The sequence below is a fragment of the Podarcis vaucheri genome, assembly GCF_965113315.1.
Source record: "Podarcis vaucheri genome assembly, chromosome: 3".
NCBI lineage: Eukaryota > Metazoa > Chordata > Lepidosauria > Squamata > Lacertidae > Podarcis > Podarcis vaucheri.
This window is the reverse complement of record NC_138761.1, coordinates 87,377,439-87,404,426: the sequence shown is the minus strand read 5'-3', so window position 1 is coordinate 87,404,426 and position 26,988 is coordinate 87,377,439. Positions and strand designations below refer to the sequence as shown.

General features: G+C 43.2%; 1 protein-coding gene and 2 long non-coding RNA genes across 4 annotated transcripts in view; 1 reads left to right on the top strand and 2 right to left on the bottom strand.

Moving 5' to 3' along the window:
* Nucleotides 1-972: 972 nt before the first annotated feature.
* LOC309529967 lies at nt 973-3,328 on the bottom strand. The gene is made up of 2 exons (XR_014218565.1): nt 2,081-3,328; nt 973-1,751 (listed from the first exon to the last, which is right to left on the bottom strand). It is a non-coding gene; the product is annotated as an uncharacterized lncRNA (long non-coding RNA).
* A 3,017-nt stretch (nt 3,329-6,345) lies between these two features.
* Nucleotides 6,346-8,134, bottom strand: LOC309529963. The gene is made up of 2 exons (XR_014218561.1): nt 6,833-8,134; nt 6,346-6,745 (listed from the first exon to the last, which is right to left on the bottom strand). It is a non-coding gene; the product is annotated as an uncharacterized lncRNA (long non-coding RNA).
* Nucleotides 8,135-8,581: 447 nt separating this feature from the next.
* Nucleotides 8,582-26,988, top strand: part of KCNQ5 (potassium voltage-gated channel subfamily Q member 5) — a 264,075-nt gene continuing 245,668 nt past the window's right edge. The window contains exon 1 of one of the 2 annotated variants that reach the window (XM_082218295.1): nt 8,582-8,994. In XM_082218295.1, coding sequence (XP_082074421.1) covers nt 8,609-8,994 — 386 coding nt within the window. In that variant the 5' untranslated portion in view covers nt 8,582-8,608. The remainder of the gene's footprint in view (nt 8,995-26,988) is intronic. The other variant, XM_082218291.1, reaches the window with a different exon arrangement.

The window sequence follows — 26,988 nt, the reverse complement described above, 5'->3', positions numbered from 1 at the left end:
AGTTTCCACTTGCTAAAGGAAACTTCCTTTTCCCTTAGCACCCCAATCTTTTCTGGGGTCCTGTTCTGTGGTTCTGTGTTTCCTCTCCTCCACCACCCCCGAGTACATGGGGGGGGGGCAGGATGAAGAAAGGGGAGAGAGAAAATTCCACCGAGCAGGTGGAAGTCCTTGTGCAATGCAGTGGGTCTACTCTAAGTAGAATTTAGTTGGTTACAACACAATATTTATTTCTTTAACAGTTTGATATGCCACCCTTTGCCAACAGGGCCCCTGTTTTCCTGGCAGGACATCTGTGCTGATAATCAATAATAAAACTGTGTGAGGGTGATAATGAAAAAGTCAACATACACACAGGTTTTCCTGGCATGCAGAAGTAGTGATGACTGGAAACACTTCACTTCTTGAGATTCTGTTCATTGTGCAGCTGTTAAAGGTACAGGAATCCTCTGAGAGAGGAGAAAACAGAAAACCCTAATTCTGTTACTGTTGAAATTAAGGTTTCAGATATAGTTGCAGAATCACTGGGTGATCTTCAGCCAAGTTTCTCTCAGAGTAAACCCATTGAAATGAATGAATATGGCAAAGTCAGGGCTTTTTTAAAGCCGGAACTTTGTTCTGGAACCTCTCGGGTGGGCACCCTTGCCATTATACGAGAACAAGAGATGTGTTCATAGTGAGTTCTGACACTGCTCTTTCTAGAAAAATAGCACTGGGCGAAGTTAAGTCCATTCATTTCAATGGATCCACTCTGAGTAAACCTTAGTTAAGCGGCAACCTATGCCCGTGATGTCAGCAGACAATGGGCAATGTAAATGGTTAGAAAATGGAGAACAAATGGAATCCAGTTTCTAATTCCAATTATGTGTAAGCCCATCTCTGTAGCATAACACTAAATGGCAACTAAAGATCCTTCCTTTCCCACCTCCACTTCTCCCACGTAACTAATGCTCTGTTGAAAATTTATTTGGAGTCCTTTTTCTTTTCTTTTTATTTGATTTCTTTCATTATAGAATTACAAATTCGCATCCATATTTTCACTTGTAATTAAAGTATAACAATGGAGTCCTTTTTGTACCATTCTCCATCAAGGCTTCCTTCACCCACAGGCCAATGTTGACAGCTGGGTGTAACTGCCCACCTGCCAATGACCTGGTGTCCATACAATTCTGCTTGAATGTCCTTTGAAGTCTGCTTGAATAGAGTGTGTTTTTTTAAAACAATCTGCTTGCAAATGGACTTCAAATTGATAGCAGTCATGCCTTCACCTGCTTCACATCATCAGATGCCCACATATCAAACCAGGGGTGCGGCAGAGATTTGTGGTTTGGGGAACTGTATAATATAAAGCCTTTTCTAATATAATACAAAGCCTTTCCTACCATTTGCTTTCAAATTGTTCTTTTTACAAAGAAAAACCCAGGAAGCGTTAAATGAAGAGCAAAAGCTTGTTACAAAAAACCCGAAAGGAAACGAACTTGTTACAAGTTGAAGAACATAGTAAGGAAACCATTCAAGGCTTGTATGTTAAACAAATTAACGTATCTCCGCCCAAAACAAAATTAAACAAAATGTTACTGGCCACAATCACTTGAAAAAGATGTTCAACAAACATTTGTGAGGCTTGCTGTCATGGGAATGTATCCAGGAACCTGGAGTTGGTATAATAATACTTTAAATACAACATTCTTAAGGCTGTGATCCTGTGCACACAACCCTGAAAGCAATTCCCCCTGAACTCAGTTGCTTACTTTCTGAATACAGTGGTGCCTCGCAAGACGAAAATAATCCGTTCCGTGAGTCTCTTCGTCTAGCGGTTTTTTCGTCTTGCGAAGCGATCCTATTAGCGGCTTAGCGCTATTAGCGGTTTAGCGGCTATTAAAGGCTTAGCGGCTAAAAGGCTATTAGCGGCTTAGCGGCTTAGGAAAGGGGGGGAGCGAAAAAAATTGCAAGACTTGCAAGACATTTTCGTCTTGCGAAGCAAGCCCATAGGGAAATTCGTCTTGCGAAGCGCATCGAAAAACGGAAAACCCTTTCGTCTAGCGGGTTTTTCGTCTTGCGAGGCATTCGTCTTGCGGGGCACCACTGTAGATACATATAAGGGACTGGCATGTTAAGGGACGACAGGATTCTTTTTCTTCTCTGATATAATTGTCAGGAACCATTCATAACCATCTGGATTCAATGTCTCTGGAGGCTCAGGAGGCTTTGGTAGTTAGGAGTGCCTTTTTCAGTTCTGGCTGGTTTGCTAGCTAGGACCACTTTTGGACAGAGTTGACTTGGCCACTGTACTCTACGCTCTGGTAACTTCCAGGCTGGATTATTGTAATGCGCTGCCCTTCAATTCATCCAAAACGCAGCAGGCAGATCACTGTCGAGGATTCACTTTAGATCTCATAATAACCCATTTTAAAACAGCTGTGCAGCTTGCCAATTTGCTTTCTGCCGCAGTGCAATGTGCTCACATTACTGTCTAAAGCCCTAAATGACTGAGGCCCCAAATACCCAAAGACCGCCTCCTTCCCTACAGTCCCTCTCGGGTGCTAAGACTGGTGGAGGGGGGCCTCATCATTGTTCCACTGCCCACAGAAGGTTGTGTGGCCTGGGAGGGGACCTTCTCTCTGGCAGCCCCTAAGTTGGCAGCCCCCATAGTGGTAGACCTGGCACCTTCATTGGGCAGCTTTTGGCAAATGCCAAAGACAAACCTCTCTACCTTGGCTTTTGAGACTTGAAATGCATGGTTTCTTTGAGGACCCACCTTATTCCTGTAATTTAAAGTTTCTAAAAACTGTTTAAAATATTGCGTTTTGATGTTTGCAACCTGCCCTGTGTCCTCAGGGTAAATGGCAGGATAATAAATGATACTAATAATACTAACTAAAGCAGTTCAGTTGCAGTGTAAACAAAAGCTTTAAAGGGGTGTTTGGGGAAGCTGGTGGAAGTGGGACATCTCTAATGTGGAAGGCTGTGCAGCCCTGTTACAATTGCACGAACCATCACAGCCTCCCATGGAGATACATAACATTTCCCAGTAAATATGAGATCTCTCCTCTGTAACTCTTTGAGGACTCCCAGCGAGTCTCAGGGAAGGGTCTGGTGGATTCCAGCAATCAGCCTTTAGGGAGGTCTATTTCACTATTTCTATGGAAGTGAGAGCTGGACCATAAAGAAGGCTGATCGCCGAAGAATTGATGCTTTTGAATTATGGTGCTGGAGGAGACTCTTGAGAGTCCCATGGACTGCAAGAAGATCAAACCTATCCATTCTTAAGGAAATCAGCCCTGAGTGCTCACTGGAAGGACAGATCCTGAAGCTGAGACTTCAATACTTTGGCCACCAACATGAGATGAGAAGACTCCCTAGAAAAGACCCTGATGTTGGGAAAGATGGAGGGCACAAGGAGAAGGGGACGACAGAGGACGAGATGGTTGGATAGTGTTCTTGAAGCTACCAGCATGAGTCTGACCAAACTGCAGGAGGCAGTGGAAGACAGAAGTGCCTGGCGTGCTCTGGTCATGGGGTCATGAAGAGTCGGACACGACTAAACAACAACAACATTTCACCCCTTTAAAGCCACTGAATCCTGGAATGTTCCATATTTTTTCGGACCTACGTGATTTTTATCCCTGGAAAGCTAGCACTCGACTGCATGCCGTGCATAGCTTCTGACTATTAACCACTTCCTTGTCTTGCTTGAGTCTGTGCTTCCTGCTCTTTTAAATCACCCCTTAAAATGACCTTTTATCTCCCTGCCTCCCCCAGGATGTCTCTTCAGGATTTCTTTATCCCTAGATGCTGGCTAAGATAATGCTAGTAGCATTATCAGATGATGAAAGAGAGAGAGAAGTTTTTCCCCCTTAGAATGACACTTGCAAGAACTCTGATCTAGTAACAACAGCCTAATATCCCATCTCTAGCTAGCAAATATGGGGTGGTAGTCTTGCTGCAGGCAAATATTCTGCAGTGACACATAGCAGTACAGGTGCTTGACTCTCTTTTTTCTTTCTTAATCAGGCTTGTTTACAGTTCTGCTGGAGAGGAGGATGAAGACTTAACGTTCAGAAACTAAATAATGAAAAATGTGACAGAGGGGACTACCTCCAGAATGAAATGGCAGTGTATTGTTGTAGGAGATGGGGTTGTGTTGCCTATTCTCACCCTTTAAACCAGGCATAGGCAAACTCAGCCCTCCAGATGTTTTGGGACTACAGCTCCCATCAACCCTGACCACTGGTCCTGTTAGCTAGGGATGATCTGGAGGGCCAAGTTTGCCTATGTCTGCTTTAAACAAAAGGTTTCATTTCATTTCATTTTGTTTATACAACAACAGCATACAAAATACAAGGTAGTCCAAACAAAAGCAGATTGATATATGTTACAATGAACCCAATGATGTATAAGGTGATGCATTTTCCTCAGTTTTATCACTCCACTACATAACAAATGCCTCTTTTTAAAAAAGGTTGTTTCATTGGCTATCCTCCCTATCCTTTATTAGGTTTGTTAATTTAATCATGCACACCATATCCCAAACCTAAACAGTGGGAGTCCTTATTTTCTTCCTGTTTGCAAAAATCAACATTCTGGCAGCTGTTAGAAAGATGCACCGAATCGTTTACAAATCCAAACAATATGAACAATTTATCTAATGGTAGCTTGTAACCTGTTATTATTTCAATTTCATTTATTATCTCTTACCACAATTTTCTTTAGGGCAACCCCAGAAGATGTGGGCCATGTCTGTATTCATTACTTTGCATTCCCAACACATGCTGCTAGCATAAAACAACAACAAAATGTTTTAAGGACTACATGAAAGCTGCTGGAATGCAACAGAAGGCAGCACACTCAGCCTCTGCAAAATTTTATATGCGTATGTTCAACACATTTCACAAAGTTATGATGGAAAGGGCTGAGTTGTGTCGCTTGTCACCAAAGATGTCATAGGTCACTTAGCTACTGTCATTTCAAAAACTTGCACAATTACATTGCATTATTTGCCCCACCTGTTACGTAAGTGTAAACTGGCAGGGAGGAATATTGCATTTTCCCAGTCAAAATATTGTTTTTTGACAGCTGAGAAATAAGTGATTTGCCTGCAATAGAAGCAGTACTACCTTGAGGAAAGATGTCTCCATCTCTTGTGACAGCTGAGAGCTATGTAATACTGGACAGAAATAATTGTCTGGAAAGACTCTGTCTGCATTCTAATTCACTCTTTGGTACAGCTTCACTTCAAATGGACATGCTTTAGAACTCTCACCCCCTCATTAGAACGGGGAAGTGGGAGCTCTGAAAAATACTTGCTCTTAAAAGGAAATTTTTGGGGGGATTTTGGGATCGAGTTTTCCACCAGTTGTATATTCCCACCCCCTCACTTAATTACAGATTGTGCTGTTCCATTTGAACCATAGCCCAAATCTGAACCAGAGCTCTAGGAAGTGACCTAACATAAAGAAGTGTTTCTCAAACTTTTGAAGGTTGGGACCCCTTTTAAACTTCCTGTGCCCTTTGTTTCCCTTGACCTCTCCCCACCCTGCAAACTCAGATCTGGTTCAGTGGATATTATGAGGTCATATTATGCACTCGTGTGCATGCAGTGTGTAGGTGTTCATGTAAAGAATGAACGATTACTTGGCAAGAGCTTTCACCTGCCCCTCCATCAGCATCCAATGGAGGCTGGCTGGTCTGTTAGGGTGAATGGGACACTCCACACTGATCTCAGTCTACTTTTCGCAAGACATCACCTGCCTGCTTTCTTACTCCCAAACAGTCCAGTGGGTGGCATTGCTTGTCAATTGCCCCACCAACCTCAGTTTGACCTCAGACAGCCTCTCACCTAATGATTCATCCACACATCAGCTTGTGCCGTGCCTAGAAATCATGGGTCCGAGCGGTTTCCCCCTTGCTCCACTCCTTTCCAAAGGAAAACCTGCTTTTAGCGATAGATATGAACAAACGGCAATCTGAGGAAATTTTGGATCCCCCTCCGCACAACTCCTATTAATGAAGCTGCCATTCACACATGCACAGCTGTCTCAAATGTCCATCACCATTCTGAAGTGAAAAATGAATGTAGCGTAAGTTTTCTAGTCAGTTTGAGGAAACACATCAAACCGCAGTATTTATCAATAGACTTCAAAACAAGCAGCTGGAGAACGCTGGATGCAGAGTAAGCAGTAGTGTGAACATACCCTAAGTGCATTAAAAATATGACACTTTCCCTTCCACACAGGAATGGAACCGAACAGTACAAACCAATGCATTACAGATACAGATGAGGCAGCTAATATGGCTTAATGCATTCTTTGCAAAAGCCAACAAAACAAAACAAAGCACTCCAACAAGTTAAATTTAAAAATGGACATCAAGAGCTTTCTCAATGGGTCCCAGCCCTTTTCCAGTTTACTTTTTATGATCTTGACAATAAAGCAAACAGCGCTCAAAGGTGAACACTGAAGAGCGAAGGATCTTACTCTGAGTGGCAGCGATGACGGAGGTTAGACGTTCAGAGAGGCTCATCATTCTTCCTCCACGCTATACTTGTTGTCACAGCATCATTTCCTGACCTGTTTTCTTTCCAAAGCAAGCTTGCCTGCGTGTAGATGGCAAGGCTGGGTGCAGTTGACATTGGAAATGAACGTCACGCTGAGCTTCAGCAACAGTATGCAAAAAAGAACAGAGAAAAAAGAAAAAGAAGCTCTAAGCTACAGGAAGAATTCCCATTTTTGCTAGAGAATGGCAAGTGCTGGAAAAGAAGGGGCAGAAACACGATGTAAACGTCGAGAACCTTGAATTGCAACTGGGGTTTCATGACATTTTACTTGTGCCACACCTGTACTTCTCTGGATTTAAACGACCCACGCAGTTTCCTCCCAGGCCCCCTTCCCTTCCTCACGGCTCTGAGGAACTGAGGCGAGGGAGCGACCCAACTTGGCCACCGCCGCCTCGCGCCTAAGTTGCTGGGCGTCACGTGCGAGCGCGTCTCCCGCCAACCGCGCGTCGCGTCGCCTGAGAGCGAGAGCGAGAAGGCGGCCCTGGGGACGTGGTGTTTCTTCTGGCATTGGAGGGGATCTCAGGGAAGGGGCGGGATGCCTCCTCCAGCCCCGAGGAGCCGCCACCTGCTCCTTAAATGCGCGCCCCAATGAGCGAGGGAAGAAGCGGCGGCGCTTCTCGCGGGCGCTGCTCCGCGAAGGGAGCCAAAGAAAGGCAGCCGCTACCTTCTTAGCAGCGGACGCTTCCCTTCGCTCCCTCCCTCCCTCCTGTTCACGTCGGGCGGCCCCTCGGGTCCTCTTCCACCCGCAGCTTCGCTTTGCATGTGAGGCCGGGCAAACTTCTTGCAACTTGGCGCGAGTTCGCAAGCGCCGAAGGAGGGCGTCCCTTTCCCGCCTTCCCCGCCCTGGTGGATTTCTTTTGCCCTCAGGTCGACGCCGGCTCCGCTCTCTCTTCGTCGTCTCGAGGGAGCTCAGCGAAGCATGCCAAGCTGAAGGGGCGCTTATTGCGCGGCGCGGCGCTCTTAACAAGGGCGAGCAGCAATGAAAGCCCGCCAGAGGGTGAGGCGTTAAAACTTAACAGATGCATGTACAGAGTATGGTGCCTTTCGACGGAGCCGCCGCCGCCGCCAGGAGCTGCTGCTGCTGCTGCTGCTACTGGGCATGACTCTGGAGGCCGCTTTATGACTTTCCGGCGGAGATTTCCTTATGGCGTAATTGCCGTGAGCTGCGCCTCTCACACTGCTGCTCATTTGGCCCAGGAAGCCGAGGGCGCGTCTGGGTGCCGCCTCCTCCGACTTTCTGCTCTCGTCCGTTTTATGTGGCGGCGACTTTCTCTTGCACTTGGACGGAGAGCAACAGCTTGCCCGCCCGAGAAGCGCTCGCCCTGCAAAGTGTGCTGACAAGCCAAGGTGGCAGCGGGAGCCTTGGGCACGAGTTTGTCTCTCTCCGAGGCTGCCCGGCTCCCCCCCCCTTCCTGGCCGTCCTTTTCCAATTTCTATAAATCAAGACAGCAGCAGACTTCTCTCTCTCTTTCTCTGGGCTCGCCCCCCCCCCCCGCCGTTCCTCTCCCTCCCTGCCTCCACCTCCTCCTCCAAAGCAGCAACTGGCTCTCCTCGTGTTATTTGTGGATGCGCCCCTCTCTCTCGCTCTGTTGCTTCGCGGGCGGGCGCTCGCTTTTAACTCCAAAGTTTCATACGGGGTTTTTTTGTTTTTGTTTTAAAGGCGGCATCTGAGGAGCCGAAGCGGTTCGCGGGGGGAAACGAGGCGAGGGAGCCGGAGCTTAAAGAGAGCGGACGCGCCTGAGAGGAGCCGTCGCTTTTCCTCTTCTCCCGCCTCAGAAGCCTCGGCGCTGCCTGCTGCCTGCTGCGTGTGGCAAGGTGGCCCCCACGGCTCTGCCTGCCCCCTTCCTGCTCGGCGGGAGCTGTGGGGAGAGCGCGAGGCTCCTGCAGCCGCCCCAGTCTCTTTTCTCCCGCCTTCTCCTCGTCGCCTCCTCAGCGCCCGGAGGAAGCCGCTCGCCTCCGCCCTCCAGCCAAGCGGGGACCCGCTGCTGCTGCTGCTGCTGCTGCTGCTGCCGGCGCCGCCGCTGCTGCCGCCGCTTTGGCCCCCGCCGTGATGCCATGCCCCGCAGCCACAGCCGAGGAGACGACGAGGGCGGCTCCGCCGGCGGGCTCTGGCTGAAGAGCAGCCCGGCGGGGTGTCGCGGCGGCGGGGGCAGCAGCGGCATGAAGGATGTGGAGTCTGGCCGGAGCAGGGTGCTCCTGAACTCGGCGCCCTCGCGAGGGGACGGCTTGCTCCTCTTGGGCACCGGCGGCGGGCTCGGCGGCTTGCGGGAGAGCCGGCGAGGCAAGAAACGAGGAGCCCGGATGAGCCTGCTGGGGAAGCCGCTCTCCTACAGCAGCAGCCCGAGCTACCGGCGGAACGCCAAGTACAGGAGGCTGCAAAACTATCTCTACAACGTGCTCGAGAGACCCCGCGGCTGGGCGTTCATCTACCACGCCTTCGTGTGAGTAGAAGCGCCGCGGGACGCGCGCTCAGGGGGCTGTTGAGAGGGCCACCTGGGAGGGAGGGGCGCCCACCTGGCCCGTGGGGAGGGGGTTGAGGAGTGCGGTGGGATGTTGCTGGACTACCTTGGCGACGGTTCTGTGCAATGAGCAGCCTTTGCGTGCTGCCCAGATGTGGTGCCGTCTCAAAGTGAGGCATCATCTACTCCCGATGACTTCACTTGGGTTTTTAAATGTCTATTTAAAGCGTTTTGTTTTGTTTTGTTAGCCCACTCTTTATTGTAAGAAAAAAACAAAAGCTGGTTGCACCTAAAACATTTTCCATATACATTTTGTCGCTCTTTGGGTTCTTCTCACACATCATGCCCTTAAAAGCTCCCTGTCCACACTTGTGGATGCCTTTCATTTGAGGTAGAAAACTGGACAGAGAAACATGAAAGCCAATTGCACACCCTAGCCGGCTTCCAAATCACGGCACAAAAACTGCAATAAATAACCAACGATGTAAGACTTTACACACTTACCTGGAAGCAAGTCTGTTGAATGCAGAGTGGCTTACTTCCAAGGAAGACATACATGTGAGCAGGCTGTATGCGTCATGTGTGAAAGTGCCCTTAGAGAGCCTGCTTTAATCCCTTCTAATTGTGCTTATAGTAGAAGGATGGACAGCCTCACTTAAATGACTGTGCTTGCGAAAACCTGAAGGTGAAAGTTAAGGTGGGGACCAGTTCTTTCAGGTTAATTGATATGTGATGATACCAGATGTTGCGTAGTTGAAAATATGGGACATGCGGCAATATTTTCTGGCACTGCCAGGTTCACTGGCAGGGGGCAAATGAGGGTCTGAATTGATATGTTCTGAGGTGCACAGGCTCTTCCCTTTTGAGAAGTGCTGAAAGTGCAATAGGCGACAAGATCCTAAATATGGCGTGTAATGCCTTAAGTTTCCCCCAAAGGCAGAACAAACAGAACTTTTTCGGAATGTTGGAGTGGAAAGGTAGAACATACTGGTTCTCTATAATGCAGAGGGAGGAACCAATAATAATACACGCATGCTGCAAATGAGTCCAAAGGGGAGAAATCTGAAGTGATTTAAGAATGATCAATAATGGGTTTGTGGAATGGCTCTAGGAAAGCAGTTTTCCATTGGAAAATGTGGAGTTACAGAATGGCTGTAAAATCCATAACTATGACAAAAGCAACCATATAAGCTATTAAGGGAGGTTCTGAGGAAAAAGAAAGACTGTGTTTAAAAACTATGTTCTTACTGTCATTATGCAGCACTCTAATTGCAAACACTTCTTTTCATTTACAAGAATAGCACTTACATAGAACATCCAAGTATTCAAAGTACATCAAGGTTTCAATAGCCCTGTATAGTAGGCCACTATTACTTTCCCCATTTTGCAGACTGGGGTCTGAGGCTGAAAGAATAGTGCTGAATACTTCTATATTGCACTTGAACTTTCAAGTGTTCAAAGCACTTCACATGCATTATCTGGTTGTAATCCTTACACAATCCTTAGCAGTGAGGTGAATATTATTGTATTGCAGGTGAGGGTGGTGTTACTGAGGTTTGCCTGAGGCCATCTTGCAAGTTCATGGACCACACACTTGCGGATTAGCAGTGCAGTCTTCTAGCCACTATTCCCCATCAGTTCTCATAACAGTGCTTGCATAAAGCTACCTAGCTGGTTAATGGCCAAGATGTGATTTGAATTATGGATTTCCCAGGTCGTAACAGTTCACTTTCTTATACATTGCATTACATGATTTCTGCATCTCCACTGAAGTCAGTTTTCCATTCTGTGCAACAGGGTTAGAGGTGAGCAGTGAGATAGCTGGATTTGCATATGATATCTACAGGATAAAACCGAGCAGTGAAATGGCAAATGTGATTCAGTAGAAACAAGTGTAAAGTGATTTGTGTTGAGGCAAAACATGCCCCCCTCCATAAACATATACACTCATGGGGACTGAACTGCGTGTAATTGACCTGGAATGAAACCTTGGGATTGTAGTGGATAGCTCGATAAAGATATTGACCCAGTATGTGGCAGCCATGGAGAAAGGCAAATTGTGTGCTACGGATCATTATGAAAGGAATTGGAAATAAAACTTCCAATATTATAATGTCTTTATACAAATCTGTTGTGTGGTTGCACATGCAATACTGCGCTATAAATCTGGTCACCTCATTTCGAAAAGGATATTGTGGAACTGGGAAGGAGTCAGAAAAGGGCAAGGAGGCAAGTTACAACATTAAGGACTTTTTCGTTTAGAGAAAGGGCAAGTAAAGGGGGAACACGATCGAGGTGTATGCAATTATGTGTGGTGTGGATAAAGTGAATAGAGAAAAGCTTTTCTCCCTTGCTCATGACATTATAACTCGGGGACATCCAGTTGAGCTGAAACTTGGAAGATTCAGGAGAATCAAAATAAAATACTTCTTCATGCTGTCACACAACACATAGTTCAGCGATGGAATTTGCTCCTGCAAGAACTAGCGGTGGCCACCAACTTGGGTGGCTTCAAAAGAGGATTAGGCAAATTAATGGAGGGTAAGGCTATCAATGGCTGCTAGCTATGATGTTTATGTTCTGCTTCCACTGTCTGAGACAGTATTGCTCTGAAAGCCAATTGTTTTACGGTTGCCTCAGAAAGTGGCAGAAAGCAGTTAGGCGGAATAGCTGCTTTTTGCTTTTGAAATGTGTTGGGCCTGGACCGTGAACTTGCAGGCTTTTGTAGAGCAACTGAGAAACCAAAGAATTGCACCAGCCAACAATATCAGCAGGTGTTATAAACATTATTTCTGACCTTTGAATTCACCTAAAGTTTTTTAATATCCAGCTCTTTCTTAAACTCTTGTCAGGATGAACAGCTAAGAGTGTGCTAGGTAGCATACAACCCTTTGGAAGAACAGACTTAGTCCTGTATCCCCTGATAACAGGACATAATAGAGTTCTTAGGTCTTTTTAATCTCAATTTGCATCTGTGTGCGCAAAGAAAGGCATCCCCTAGCCCAGTGCAGCAAACTAACCACCTTATAACTGGATGCATGCACTGATTACAAGACTCAGTTTGGACCCCAATTTGGTGGTTATAAAACAGCCTGATCTAGCTCTGACCCAATTGGAGGATGTATATAACTTAATTTATCTGTTGTCAGAATTAGGTGAAGTTTACAAGAACGGTTGCCCCTTCTGAGGGCATGAATCCTTCCAAAATTCAGAAGGGTAGTTGTTGCAGTTTTGGAATTGCTCCATTTTTCCTTTTGACAGAAGTGAGGGCCTTTCCAGACCTACTTTTCATAGTAGTGTAGTTGCTGTTTGATCTGTGTGTTTTTAAAAAAATGAATTTGGAGCATAGCATCTGCACCTGCAGTCAGTTGTAACGGTATATGGGAGACTAAGTGCAGTTTTTCCTGTCCACACCAATGGCTCTAGTACACTTCCATTGCTGGTTTTTGTTTTTTTAAATTTTTTTAAAAATTTCAACACAATAATTTTAACAAAAATACATCACCCACATTGTTCCCCCTCCCCCCAAAACAGAAAACCCAGCCTCCCACCCCTCGTACTACCCTCAGCTCCTTTCTCTGGTTTCTCAACACATCTTTCTGTCTGCATGTAGTAAAATTGTAACAATCCTCAAATTATCTATCTATATATTACAATAAAGTTTGTGAATGTTTATTCAAAACCTGCCAAAGAGTCCAGTTCATTTTGTTGCTTATTCAAGTATTTCGTAAACGGTTCCCATTCATCTTTAAAATCACAGTTATCCTTGTCATATAGTTTGTGTGTCAGTTTTGCCAATTCCGCATAGTCCATCAGTTTTTCTTGCCACAGTTCTTTCGTCGGGATTTCCTCATTCTTCCATCCATGTGCTATTAAGACTCTTGCCGCCGTTGTCCATTGCTGGTTTTTGAATCCATGTGCGCATGACTTTAGCCGCAATCCAAAGGTAGTCTGTAGTTTCTTACGAAATACTGCTATTTGGTGTGACTTCCTCCAAGCCATCATTGATCTGACTGTAGCCTAGTTGAATTCATTGTAAAGTCCAGGTGTGTACGTTTGAGATGCTGACTAGTTGACAGTGCGCACAAGCAGCACCCTCCCCTCCCCCTCCCCACATGCCTTTTGCCACACACCCCTCCCTCTCTGTACAAGATGGCGTCAGTTGCACCCAGCACTACCACTCTCCAGAAAAAAAATGTTTGTGGCTTAAAGCAAAATGTTGCGAGCGGGGAAAGGACATAGATTTTGTCTTTGTCCTTTGGGGAGGCAGGTATTCAAATTGCTGTGAGCCACAACAGCCGTGAGCATTTGTGACACAGCATCATCGGATTAAAGGCGGGGTGGGGGGCAGGCGGGTTTGTTTTTGCAGAACTCGGGAACATCATCCCCCCCCCAATAAGTTGTTTATTATTATTTTCAGCTAGAATTGGATGGAATTTGCAGACAGAGTTTCCCCCTCTGAGATAATGATACCTGCTAAATTTCAGAAGGATCGCTGTTTTTCAAGGTGTGTACCCAAGGAATCAGTCTACCTTTGTATTTTGTGGCCAAGTGACCTGAAAATTGCAGACATGAGGAATTAGCTTCTGGGTAAGAATTTGCCACATTGCAGAGACATAGGTCCAGGGAGTTTTGTGCCAAGAACCTTTAAAGTTGATTTTGGAGTGGAAAGAACTAAAAAGGGTTCACTTTCCATGTAAAATCACTCCCTCTTGTTGCATGGTAGGCCTTTCAATTACCAAAGAGAGTTCTCTCTCCCTCTCTCTCTGTCCTGGCGTCTTCCTTTAGCTTAGAGGCAGAAGTGGCTGGTGGGCTGCTGCGCTATTGCTCTCCTGGCTTCCAGGTAGAATGGGTGGCTGTCACTTTCTAAGAGGGGAGCTTGGTGTGGCACCTGGCAGTGTTGGATTGGCTCCACCGCTACTCACCATTGCAAGCCCCTCACGCCTTCCCTCTCAGTAAGCAGCAATGACCCACTGTGTTGGGAAGCTGGGAGAGCAATGGTTCCCTCCCTGCTCTTTCCTCTATTGCTTAGAGATATACCTTGGAAAGCTGGTATCCCTCCACAAAGTACTGGAATTGGAGAGCACCAGTAAAATAATTCCTTCCTTTTACAAGCTAGACCTGTCAATCACAGTGGAGCTCTTCCTCCACACCCTCTCTTCACTCTAGGTTTTGCTCACCCTTCCCCTATCATCCCACTACAGTGGTACCTCGGGTTACAGACATTTCAGGTTACAGACTCCGCTAACCCAGAAATATTACCTCGGGTTAAGAACTTTGCTTCAAGATGAGAACAGAAATTGTGCTCTGGCGGTGCGGCAGCAGCAGGAGGCCCCATTAGCTAAAGTGGTGCTTCGGGTTAAGAACAGTTTCAGGTTAAGAACAGACCTCCGGCGAATTAAGTACGTAGACCTCAGACGAATTAAGTACTTAACCCAAGGTACCACTGTATAGCATAATGGTAAGTTTGGAGAATTGCTTTTGATTTCAGCAGATACATTTTTTGTTGTTGCCTGGATCATTGAAATGCCACAAAGAATCCCTATTTCACTCTTACCTGGCTTGTAGGATCCTGCTTTGTTTACTTAAGGCATTCAGCTTTAGCTAAAAAGTATCTCAGATGTACTTGGAAAAATCATTAGTAGCGTGCTCCTTGCCCTCAGGCTTACAATCTAAACAGACACAATACAGTACATAAGGAAAAAGGAAGGAGAAGGGGAAAGGCTTTGCCTCTGACAAGCCCAAACACCTCAGAGACATCCTGCATTAACTCGGGATTTGTGATATTCCTGAATTATATGCAAACCTCAATTTATAACACTTTCTCCAAAGGAACTTTTTATGTAAGAGAGCTGTAGGTTGGGAGTGTTGCAGATTTCCTGCCTTCAATTCTGTTGTTGTTGTTGTTGTTTAGTCGTTTAGTCGTGTCCGACTCTTCATGACCCCATGGACCAGAGCACGCCAGGCACTCCTGTCTTCCACTGCCTCCCACAGTTTGATCAGACTCATGTTTGTAGCTTCGAGAACACTGTCCAACCATCTCGTCCTTTCTCATCCCTTTCTCCTTGTGCCCTCCATCTTTCCCAACATCAGGGAGCCTTCTCTTCTCATGAGGTGGCCAAAGTATTGGAGCCTCAGCTTCACGATCTGTCCTTCCAGTGAGCACTTGGGGCTGATTTCCTTAAGAATGGATACATTTGATCTTCTTGCAGCCCATGGGACTCTCAAGAGTTTCCTCCAGCATCATAATTCAAAAGCATCAATTCTTCGGTGATCAGCCTTCTTTATGGTCCAACTCTCACTTCCATACATCACTACTGGGAAAACCATGGCTTTAACTATACGGACCTTTGTTGGTAAGGTGATGTCTCTGTTTTTTAAGATGCTGTCTAGGTTTGTCATCGCCTTTCTCCCAAGGAGCAGGCGTCTTTTAATTTCGTGACTGCTGTCACCGTCTGCAGTGATCATGGAGCCCAAGAAAGTAAAATCTCTCACTGCCTCCATTTCTTCTCCTTCTATTTGCCAGGAGGTGATGGGTGAAGGTTTATTGTGATTATCGTATCTGACAATTTCTAACATTAGCCATAGGTAAAGGTAAAGGGACCCCTGACCATTAGGTCCAGTCGTGGCTGACTCTGGGGTTGTGGCGCTCATCTCGCTTTACTGGCTGAGGGAGCTGGTGTACAGCTTCCGGGTCATGTGGCCAGCATCACTAAGCCACATCTGGCGAACCAGAGCAGCACACGGAAACGCCGTTTACCTTCCCGCCGGAGCGGTACTTATTTATCTACTTGCACTTTGACGTGCTTTCAAACTGCTAGGTGGGCAGGAGCAGGGACTGAGCAACGGGAGCTCACCCCGTCACGGGGATTCGAACCACTGACCTTCTGATTGGCAAGTCCTAGGCTCTGTGGTTTAACCCACAGCGCCACCCACGTCCTAACATTAGCCATAGGTTATAGTTATTCCATTATCCTAGTGTTAGTATTTGGCTTCTGGGTTGGATGCGTGGATCGTTATTCTTCTAGGTCCCTTCTGCCTGGAATGGTATAACATGTTCTATGCAATTCCTACCAAAAGGAATGATAGCTGGCACAGGGAAAGTATAAATTACCTTGGGGTGCATATGCAAAACCACTTTTAAACCCTTTAACTATATTTAACCACCATATAACACTTGAAATTAAATTAAGAGAAATTAAGTTGTGCTTTCCCCTACCTCACCCAACACTTACTGAATGTTTTAAGAGTCAAGTACAGCTTTTACATGTGCTAGTGATTGGTAGCTTGAAATTTTAAAAAATGGCAGTTCTATCTTTTTCGTGCTTAATGTCGACTGTCGAATGTGTGATCTGTGTGATCCATCTATATATATTTGGCTCAACTGTCAGACAGAGCACTGACAATCTGAAGTTAGGAACTTGATTATGTATAGGGTATCAATATAGTTGTTAGCCCTTCGGAACAAAGCTCAGGAACACGTGAAAGAGGAGTTTTGCAAGGTATTTTGAAAGCTAATTCACAGCTTCATTTAGGGATCAATTTTATGGAGTCTGGCTTGGTATCATCCGTAGGGCAAAAAGGAAAAAACAGGAAGAGCAGAAAAGATCTAATTGAGAGAATGATCAGAAGCAAATGTTTTCCCCTCCCTTGGGCTTCGAATATCTCTGAATGAGTATATTGCATCTCTGGTGCATCCATTCATTCACTTAGATTCATGTTTGCTTGTTCACTCAGTCTCCTGTAACAGTTTTGTCTCCTTGGTTATTTTTAGATACTTTATTCATGGTTTCTCAATGAATGCACATTAAAAACAGTATAAACATTTGTTGGGGCAGTCAGCAGATTGCATGGGTTTTCAAGGTGCGCCCCCCCCCCCGAATTCTCAATTTCAGTAGATTTTGTTTATTGTATAAATCTTACTTGCTTAGATTTTGCTTGGAAAGTAGCTTTATAAACTTTTGAATTGATTGAAAGGTACTTAGGGAAAAATAAATGTATATATATAGAGAGAGAGACGCTAGGCTCTAAAACTCATTAAAGATTGAGAGGACTGTTTAAATGTCTTTAAAAGATAAGGAAAAGTCTTAGCAAATATCCAGATTTTGGATATTTGCAAACTGAAGAATTAGTTTTTGCTGTCTGTTCCTCATATGTTTCCTTCACTGGACTTTCAACAAAATACTTTATTCCCCTGATGATGAATACATCACCTGTTGTGACAAATTGTTTTTGATCATTAAGAGCTTGAATAGCACCCGCCTTGGATTACACAGTTGTAATTCAACATATGAGTCCCTCAATAATGGTCGTAATTACTAAACACAGTTTTACTGTAATATACTAATCAAACTTTTATTACTCAACAAATCAGTCTTAAGATACCTAAGGAGATTTGCATTATTCTGTACACTCAGTTGCAAGCCTGTGGCTGTTTATTCAGGAGTAGGTTCCACTGAGCAGCCTCAGAGCACAATTTAATAGACGCTTAAGTAGGAACTTACCTACCTATTGTAGGTATCTAGAGCACCCAGGGGTCCCAGAGTGGATTATATATTCACTAAAAGTTGCAATGAATAGTGTGTTTAAATCTGAAACAATGAAGCATCAACCAACTGAACATCGAAATTGTCAACAGAATTGAGATGGTGGCAGGAACAAAAGTAAAACAGTCTTAAAATCAACACTGCACTCCACCGCTTGACAAAGAGGTGCACCTTTCAATAAAATGAAAGTTATGCTGAAGTAGGACAGGACTTGAAGGGGAGGGTCCTTCAGGGTTGGAGTTTATGCTTCAGTTCCTAACCTTACAGTGAAGCCCATGATACTACCCCCGAAGTTCAATTTGTTCTGTGAGTAGTTGTGATTGAATTTTGAAGATGTATGTGTATTCCCTTTGTGGAATATTGGGTTACCACTGCAAAGATACAACTGCTTTGTATGGTTGTTTTAAAAATAGCCTTTGTAGTGAATACATGCAAAGGATGGATTTATATCAAGTTTCAGGGATGTACATGCTATACTGTAGTGACCAGTAACATCTTCTAGGGATGCTGTATTTATTGGGAATGTAGAATAAGATGTGACTTATGGAAGTTGGTATCTATATGCCAATTAGTGTTTCTAGCAGTTTCAATAAAAATTTATGCAATTTTTTTTGGTCACCTTTAATGATTTTGTTCTGTTGGACTATAACGCTCCAAAAATGAGATGGTGAGGTAGCTTGGAGGAATGCCAAGAAAGCAGGGTTTTTGCTACTGTTATTTGTGAGTGTGATTCAAATATGAGCCTAGCTGAAAATAAATCTGACACTGTTAAATCTATTAAAATATAAATTCCCAGATTAATGAAGTCATGACATAGCAGCGGCACTGTAAACAATGACGACTGCCAGCTACCTTTAGATAATTGCCTGCATGGGATGAGTGCTGCAGCTTTAATTTTTAATTGCAAATGGCAGTTTTGGCAACTGAAAATATTCTATGGTTTTCCCCCCTGGAGCAAACTTATATGGAAATTCTTGAAAAATGATTGTAGTACAGATGCACCAATTGTTCCAATGCATATCAGCTTCTCTGTCTTTGAAAATAGTTGCCATTCAATGTTGTTGTCTTTTCTAACTGGTTAACTTTAATTTGAAGCTTTGTTCCATGAAAATTTTACAGGCTGTGTTCTCCTTCATGACGTTACTGACATAGACTCAGATAGTTTGATTTCTCTAGAATCCAAAGAGTTGAGTATAGAGGAAGCAGCAAGATGAAAAGAGACAATTTATGTCTCTTCTTTAGCCCTCAAAAAGAGTCCACAAAATCAGACCAGATGGAACATTGGATGCCTCATCCAGACCTTTCAGAATAACTTGTATGATTTGGTTGGATACTAGTCATAATGAATATGCTAGCTACTTGTAGTTCATCATGATTGGGATACTGCTGAATAGTTTGGGTATCAAAGTATAAAGCAGTTGGCTATACGGTGGTAGGCAGAGGGAATCAATATTTTACATGAGAAATGAAAGTATAGTTGCCAAAAAATATTTTAAGTGTTTTCCCCCTGTGTACTGCACACTTTGTCCCTTCACATTATAAGAGAGATCTGGGAAACAACAGCTAATTACAGCCTAACGAATCATCAGTGCTATTTTTCTAGAAAAAAACGGTGCTGGAACTCACCATGAACACCTTTTTCATTCTCTTAGAATAGCAATGGGGCCCACCTGAGAGGTTCCAGTGAGTTCTGACTGAAAAAAAGCCCTGCAAATCATTAAAACATAATGTTTAACACCATCACAAGAGATCTTTTTCTCACAAATGCATTGCTTTAGTACTTCATTGCTCTTGTTTTGAAGCTAAATTAAGGACCATCATGAGCTGGAACAATGACTCACGTTTTTCTCGGTGTAATTTAGTATGAATTTTCTCCAAAATTCACCTTAATAAACATTAGCACATAAAAAGGCAAGAGGAATTTTTTATCGTTTTAAGACAAAAATTGCTATCTTCATGTGTTTTTATAATATGCAAGTTGTGTGAGACAGAAATGAACACTTCTTACTTGATTGTTTTTCAACTGCGTATTACAGTAGTTTATTTTTCCCTACCACATTATCCTTTGGGGCTAATTATCTCTTTCCACCTCAGTTAATGAGAGTTTTGCCATTTTGTGTAATAGCAACAGGACCCTTCCTGTTCTGTCCATCTGAAACAGCTAAACTGCAGAGGAAATGGTTGAGTGAGAGGAAATGCATTGCTAAATCTAAGTTTTAAACAGTGCCATTTAAATGTAGAGCTAGTAAAATAATATGTGGTTTGTAAAAAAGAAAGAAAGAGTCCCTCCCCCTTTGCTTTACCTTCCCTTTGAACCTAAGCTGGAGCCAGCTCAGAAGAAAGTCACTGTTGTCTGGGAAGTGCCTAAGTCTCGCAGAGGGGCTCAGGCTAGTCTCCTGTGGGTGGGAAAAATTGGGTTCTTTATTTATTTGCTCAGCACTGCCGCTGCTTATCTTCTTCCTTTATCCCCTCTTCACCTCTTCTCTTCCCCCTCACTCAACCCTCTCTCACCCATTTTGTTTCCACTCCTCACTCCCAAAGCAGCTGGCCAGGGCAGGAACTCACCTGTGTCTTTTCAGGGGAGGAAGTTTTACTGGAGAATCAGGTCCACATGTCCTCCCTGTGTTTCACCTTCCACTGAACAGCCTCCCTTAAAACTTCCAACGGAGCAAGGAAATTTGTGCGTGAAAGTTCCACCACTACTGCCCTTTCAAAGTCAGTTCTCAATGGTAAGACTCAGGCTGAATGGAAGAGTGATGGATTGCTAGCTTCCTCTTAGCATAACAGCAAGCTCTGACAACCAAGAGTTTGTATCTTCACATGGTGCTCAGTTTTACCATGGCTCAGTGGCAGTTAAGGACAATGCATATGATGTATGCAGAGTTTGGGGGTCTTATCCAGTGCTCTGAATGCATAGATCTACTGGCACAATGGGACTTCTATTTCCTCTCCTTCCTCTGCACTCTCCAAATATGCTCCAGAGCATTCTCCCACCCTCCTGATCTGATTTTGAGGGGATGCAGGGAGCGGAAGGGAACAGGAGAAGAAGAGGAAGTTCTGTTACCTACACATAGATGCCTGTTAGGCCAGTAAACTAACTGTCTCTAGTGGTTTGGAAGGAGCTTGTTGGATGAGTGATGGGCAGTTGTGTGTATTTTTAAACATATTACAATAAATACTACCACTTGCCCTCTTCTTGCTTGGTTTGGGTTCCCAGTGCACCCATGAAGCCCTGTTTCAAAAGAAGGGAGTGATTTGAAAATGTTGACCATTTATTATGCCTGTGAGCAATTGTGGAGAAATGATAGATTTTGCTATATTTTTTGTCATAGCCTGCAACTTTTCATAGCCTTAGATACATGGCAACCTTGAGATATTAGTATGAATTTATGCCTCTGGCAAAACACTACTGGAATATTATCACCTTCATTGAAAAACAATGAAATACGAATAAACAGTGGACACAATCCAGCATGCAGTAAAGGTCTGTAGCTATGCATGTGTTTAACAGTGTATTCCTCTGTTTACTGAGAAGTATGTCCCACCATGTTCCTGAGTAGGCATCGTAAAGCATGCATAGGATTGATTGCACGGAAATCTCCTATTGATACCAATCAGAATTTAAAATGTTTAATGCTGGCTGGATGAATTGCGCAAATGGGCTTATAGGTTCACATGGGATGCTTTGTTATCACACTGCTATAGATAAAATATGATGTCTCAAAATACTCAACATAGTTTGTCAAAGCACCCTATTTAGGTTTGCATACAAATATACGATACTTAGATGTGCATTGAGTCCCATTGATTCTCCCATCCATATACTGACCAGAGCCAGATAATATGCTGAGCTTCAGCAAGCCAGCACCATTGTTTGGCACCTTGACCATGCTCTGTGTCAGCCCACATGGATCATTTGCAAATGAATATTTTTCTAATGTAAGGATCGTGCAATTGCTATCAAAAAATTAATATTAGCTATCTTTTAGTACAGTTTTGATGCCACGAGTTAAGTACTAGATCCTGGAAACAGAAACAATTAATATGTGCATAGCATTAACCATGATTTTCCTAACACTCAAGTTGTAGGATCCTGGGTATTTCAGGACATCTGCAATTTCCTTTGTAGCCGCTAACTTGTTTTGTTATTAAACAAGAAGGCAAAATCCTGGTGCTTTGCAAAGTACAATTAACAAACAGATGGCACTTATTAAAGTCATGATTCATGTATTAATTCCATTAGGAATAAAAAGACCAGCCTATACCTGTATTTTTTTCCTTTTTTAATTCATGCAGGGCACCTTTTCACCTTGGCTTCCATCCTTTGCTGGATACAGCATGTCTTTCATTTCTGAGTTGTTTAAAATATAAATAAACCCAATGAATTTGGGAATAGAGAATGGGCTGATTGTCTCCTAGTTGGAAAAAAGAAGGTTGGGGAATGTACATTTCACATTCTTGACCTGAAGCTCCTATCCGTAGAGTCCAAATATATGCACTACACCCATTTCTAACTCTCTGGATGTCTGCATGACTCCATTCTTGAATGGACATCATTTATATTAACTGTGACTGAGAGCAGCCAAAACAATTGCCAGAGTTCAAATGCCACTTTGATTAATAGGCAACTGTATATTCTTAATGCAAACAGTGTACCAAATCTGCCATGTTGAAAGAGGGTTGAACAATAATCAAGAATCAATGCACATGTACACGACTGGATCAATTATGAAATATCTTAACTTTTTTTAAAAGCAGCTTTGTCAGTGCACTAAATGGGTGCCCAGTTTCCCTAATCCTAAAGATGGTTGTTGAGCTACAAACGGGTGCCTATACAGTATGGAACAGGGTTCAATGATACAGGCAGCCTGGCTAATCTGGGCAATGAGGTATGGCTTTGCCTGCTAATTGCACAGCAGCTACTTGGGCCTCCCCTTTACCCTAAATGGTATTGCTTTCTTTTTTCTACAAACTGAAGAAGGCAAGGAAATAGAGACATTTTGGATCACACTGCAAAGGCAGGGTTTTTGCCTCTGTGAGAAAACTGGGAATCTTGTCTCTTTAAGAGGGGTCAGAGAGGGGAAAATGCAAATGTGTTTTTTGGGAAGGAAGCATGAAAATTGATACAACTGAGCCAGGTTCAAGGTTCTTGTTTACAAAGAACCTGACAAAGCCCTGGTTACAAACTTAGCTCCAGAGTACTTTAAGGTGTACCTGAACCCTAGCATCACAGCTCGATGAATGATATCATGAATGATATCATCTGTAGAAGCATAGTCAGTTGATAAGGCTTGTTTGACGTCAACATGACACCAGGTTCTCAGTTTTATTGCTCCAGTCTTGTGGAATGCAGTCTTCCAATAGAGATTTGGCAGGTGTCTTCAGTATTAATTTTTTAATCTTTGTTGAAAACATTTCTATGCTGCCAGGCTTATGCAGACATTTAAAGGAAAAGCAGTAATATTGCAGTTAGCCAGTGATTTGTCCTTTTGGTTATTATGTGGGCGGGGGTTTATTGTGTGTGAATATTGTGAATGTATGCATTGTATGCAGTGATGATATTTCTTTATGAAATTGTGGTGCATGTAAATAACATTTTGACAGATTAATATTTTTGCTGGGTATCAATTTTTGGAAGGGGAAATGGTTTGGAGAGGAACTGTGAAACAACTGAATGATGTGGGGATATTCGTTTAAGGGGGAATGAATAGCGGGGATAATCTAGGTGTAAAAGAGTGGGGGGGGGTTGTGAGGAGGGTGCATTAATTGAAGGAGAAAATTTCCAGAGGGATCTGAAATGGAAATTGATTTCAGTAGAATTTAATTGATGGGGATTTGATTTCGAGGGTTTGTTGTTCGAACACACATCAACTCATACCCAGTTCTTACTGCTACAGGCAAGTCACTTCTCTCTCTCAGACTGACTTGTTTACTTCCTGTAAAATTGTTCTGGCAAAAGCAGATGTGGGGTCATTAGCCAAATGTATCAGGGTAATCATCTGCCTAGTATTCAGAGGTATAGTGCATCTTATGCAGCCACTGGACTGATAAAATGGGCTTACATGGATAAAGCTGGCCGAGAACGGGGAGGAACAGCTTTTGGTGAACAGACATAGGCAAAGTATCCTTGGAGATACTTGGCAAGGTGGGTGACTTTTGGGGGCAGCGCTGCACCAGGCACATTATAAAACATCAAACATTATACACATCAGCCAGGGACGCTTCACTGGCACATATAGTGTGTGGTCCTTGCCAGATGAAAATAAATTCCATCTTTGACACAGGTATCTTTCTGTATAAAAAGGTAAAGGTACCCCTGACCGTTAGGTCCAGTCGCAGATGACTCTGGGGTTGTGCGCTCAACTCAAGTCTATAGGCCGAGGGAACCGGCATTTGTCTGCAGACAGTTTTTCCAGGTCATGTGTCCAGCATGACTAAGCTGCTTCTGGCGAACCAGAGCAGCGCACGGAAATGCCGTTTACCTTCCCACCAGAGCGGTACCTATTTATCTACTTGCACTTTGATGTGCTTTCAAACTGCTAGGTGGGCAGGAGCTGGGACTGAACAACGGGAACTCACCCCGTCACGGGGATTCAAACCGCCAACCTTCTGATCAGCAAGCCCTAGGCTCTGTGGTTTAGACCACAGCACAACCCATGTCCCATCTTTCTGTATACAATGTGTAAAATTATAGCAAGCCTGAATTCCATGTGCAGATTGCCAAGGCACATTATTGCCTCTCCATTTAGTGATTGTATTTGTTTAATTGGATCAAGCTCACCTTTTGTGAATCTGTTCTTTGCTCTGTCTATTAAAATGTCTATGAGTGCTAAATCAAATGAGTGTAATCCATGGAACAGAGTGTGTGTATCAAACAGTTTGCAAGACACAGAGATTTCAGAAACACAGTAAATTTGTGGTATTAGTAGAAACTGTTTGCTTCTATGTGAAATCCATGGTGGTGGTGGGATTTATTTTATATGTAACATTATTCGTGAATTATTTGCTGCTGAATGCAATCAGCAAATAGTTCATTGGCATGGACAGAACTGTTTGTGGAAGAAAATATCTGTCCAACCATTAAAGGATTCCATATGTATTTTTTCCCCAGAGAAAAATATAGCAAAAACCAAAAAAAAAGGATTTTCAGAGTTCTCAAGCATAGGCATTAGAAGGATCTGACAGATATCTCTAATTAAAATAAAATAAATAAAAGTAATTGGGTGTCCAGTGTGCTTGATTAATTTTGATAGTGCAGTAACTTTTAATAAAAAAAGATATGAGTCTGAATTTCTACAGCTGTCTAGTATGTAGCATTGAGGTTTTAATTGGGAGCATATCACCAAACTGACTTTTCTGTTAGGTTACTTGAGAAACTAACTGTACATTCATTATATTTAATTGTTATTTTGAGTCTTACTTGATTTCCTGTTTCCAACTAATTTTTAAAAACTGTATTTTAAAAAATTCTGCTGAATTATTGTCTTAGCTGATAGCATTCCTACTGTTATTATTTTTAGATTGTGCATCCCTTCTTGGCAAACATGTCTAAGCGTTTCTTGTCAATCATTAAATCAATCAATCACTTAAGACAGCGGGAATTTGCCAAATGCAGATTGAGCTCAAGATTAGCTAGATTTCCTCCCCAAGTCTTTTTTTTCTGAAATAACTTGTCATTTAGCAACAAGATCTGTTTCTTGCAGTTTTACAATAAAAGCACATGACCTTACCAAATATTGCTGCAGATTCTACTGCTTGTCACTTTTAGAACTGTTTTTGACACCCATAGTGAAGTTAGCTGCACAAACCAAGATGTGTCTAGTTCAACTGGATTTCAGCATGGGTTGCAATCCTAGTCGTACTTCTCTTGGACTCTGTGACTTAGCTCTCAATTAATATGTCTAGGATGGGGCTGGATGTGTGTTTAGCAATGCAGCCTGGGTCAGATTGCTACCTCTTTACCTGGTACCCAGGTGAGTAGGGGTTCGTCGGCATCCTTTGACGGCAAGGTGGAAGTTGATGTGGTTCTTTGCAAACTTCCCTTGGAGCTTCTAGATGGTTTTGTAATCCATGATATATCCCCTATTTTATGTTAAACTTTGGCTCTCAGCAATCAGACAAGGCTCACTGTTTTGCCAAGAGCTTTAAATGACCCAGATAAAGAACTAGTCAGTGAAACAAACATTTATTTAGGAAAAGATAATGTAATTTCAAACATAGATCCCCTCTTCCAAAAACCGTGTCGTTAGCAAAGAACAGGATGCCATAGTTTTGAGTTGCAAAGAAATGGTTTCCTAAAGTGGCTTGCAGTATCAAAAGCCTCCTCCTTTGAGTTTGTCCTGATCAGGGTGTATCCATGGAGCTGAATGAACACAAGGGTTAGACAAGCCTGTTCTGTTATAAAGTGGAGAATGATTTGTAGGCAGAGTTCCCTTGTGTTGGAAACTATCTCCTGAATCTTTTGAAATCCCTGTGGACAATGGGCATGTTTACATATGGCTCCAAGAAAGGAAGGTTACATATTAGTAAACTTGTTAACATAATTAAAACAATGTTATTATGTGATATTTCCAAAAAGAAAACTCACTTTCGAGTGCTTTGAAAAGGGTAGAGAAAAGTACCTTTGAAACAGATTCAGAAATAAAGACTTAATGAAACAGGGAAACTTGTGTGCTATGTTTATACAGTGGTGTCTCGCAAGACGAAATTAATCCGTTCCGCGAGTCTCTTCACCTTGCGGTTTTTTCGTCTTGAGAAGCACGGCTATTAGCGGCTTAGCGGCTTTAAGAAAAAGGAAACAAACTCGCAAGAACTTGCAAGACGTTTCGTCTTGCGAAGCAAGCCCATAGGGAAATTCATCTTGCGGAACGACTCAAAAAACGGAAAACTTTCGTCTAGCGAGTTTTTCGTCTTGCGAGGCATTCGTCTTGCCACTGTAATTTGTTGAAAAATCAATTTAAAAATTCTCTCTCCACATATATGTACAATCTGGAAAACTGCAACCTTTTCCACATGTGGTTTTACAATAAAGATAAATACACAATTATATAGAATATATGGATGGCCCCATGAATATGTCAGGTAGTTTATTTCCACATCACTATTTATCTGCATCTATGCCAGGGGCATTTGACAACAGGTTCTGTGCAGTTATAAATGTGAAATTGTTTGGAAGAAACCTGTTTCAATAAATACTTGATCAGTTATGCTAGGAAAGTCAAGAAGAGTACTCATAACTTAAAGTGTAATATTTTCATTTGATTTTGGTTTTTTTTGCAAGAAACTTAAAGCTCAAAACAGGATATTGTGGCTATATCTTCCAACCACAGCAACGTTTTCCTTGTGAGATAGAAATGATACGATTACACAGTGAACTGCTGACAGCAAAAAGTATAACCAATATTAGAGGTAGGCAGTTTTCTGAATTACC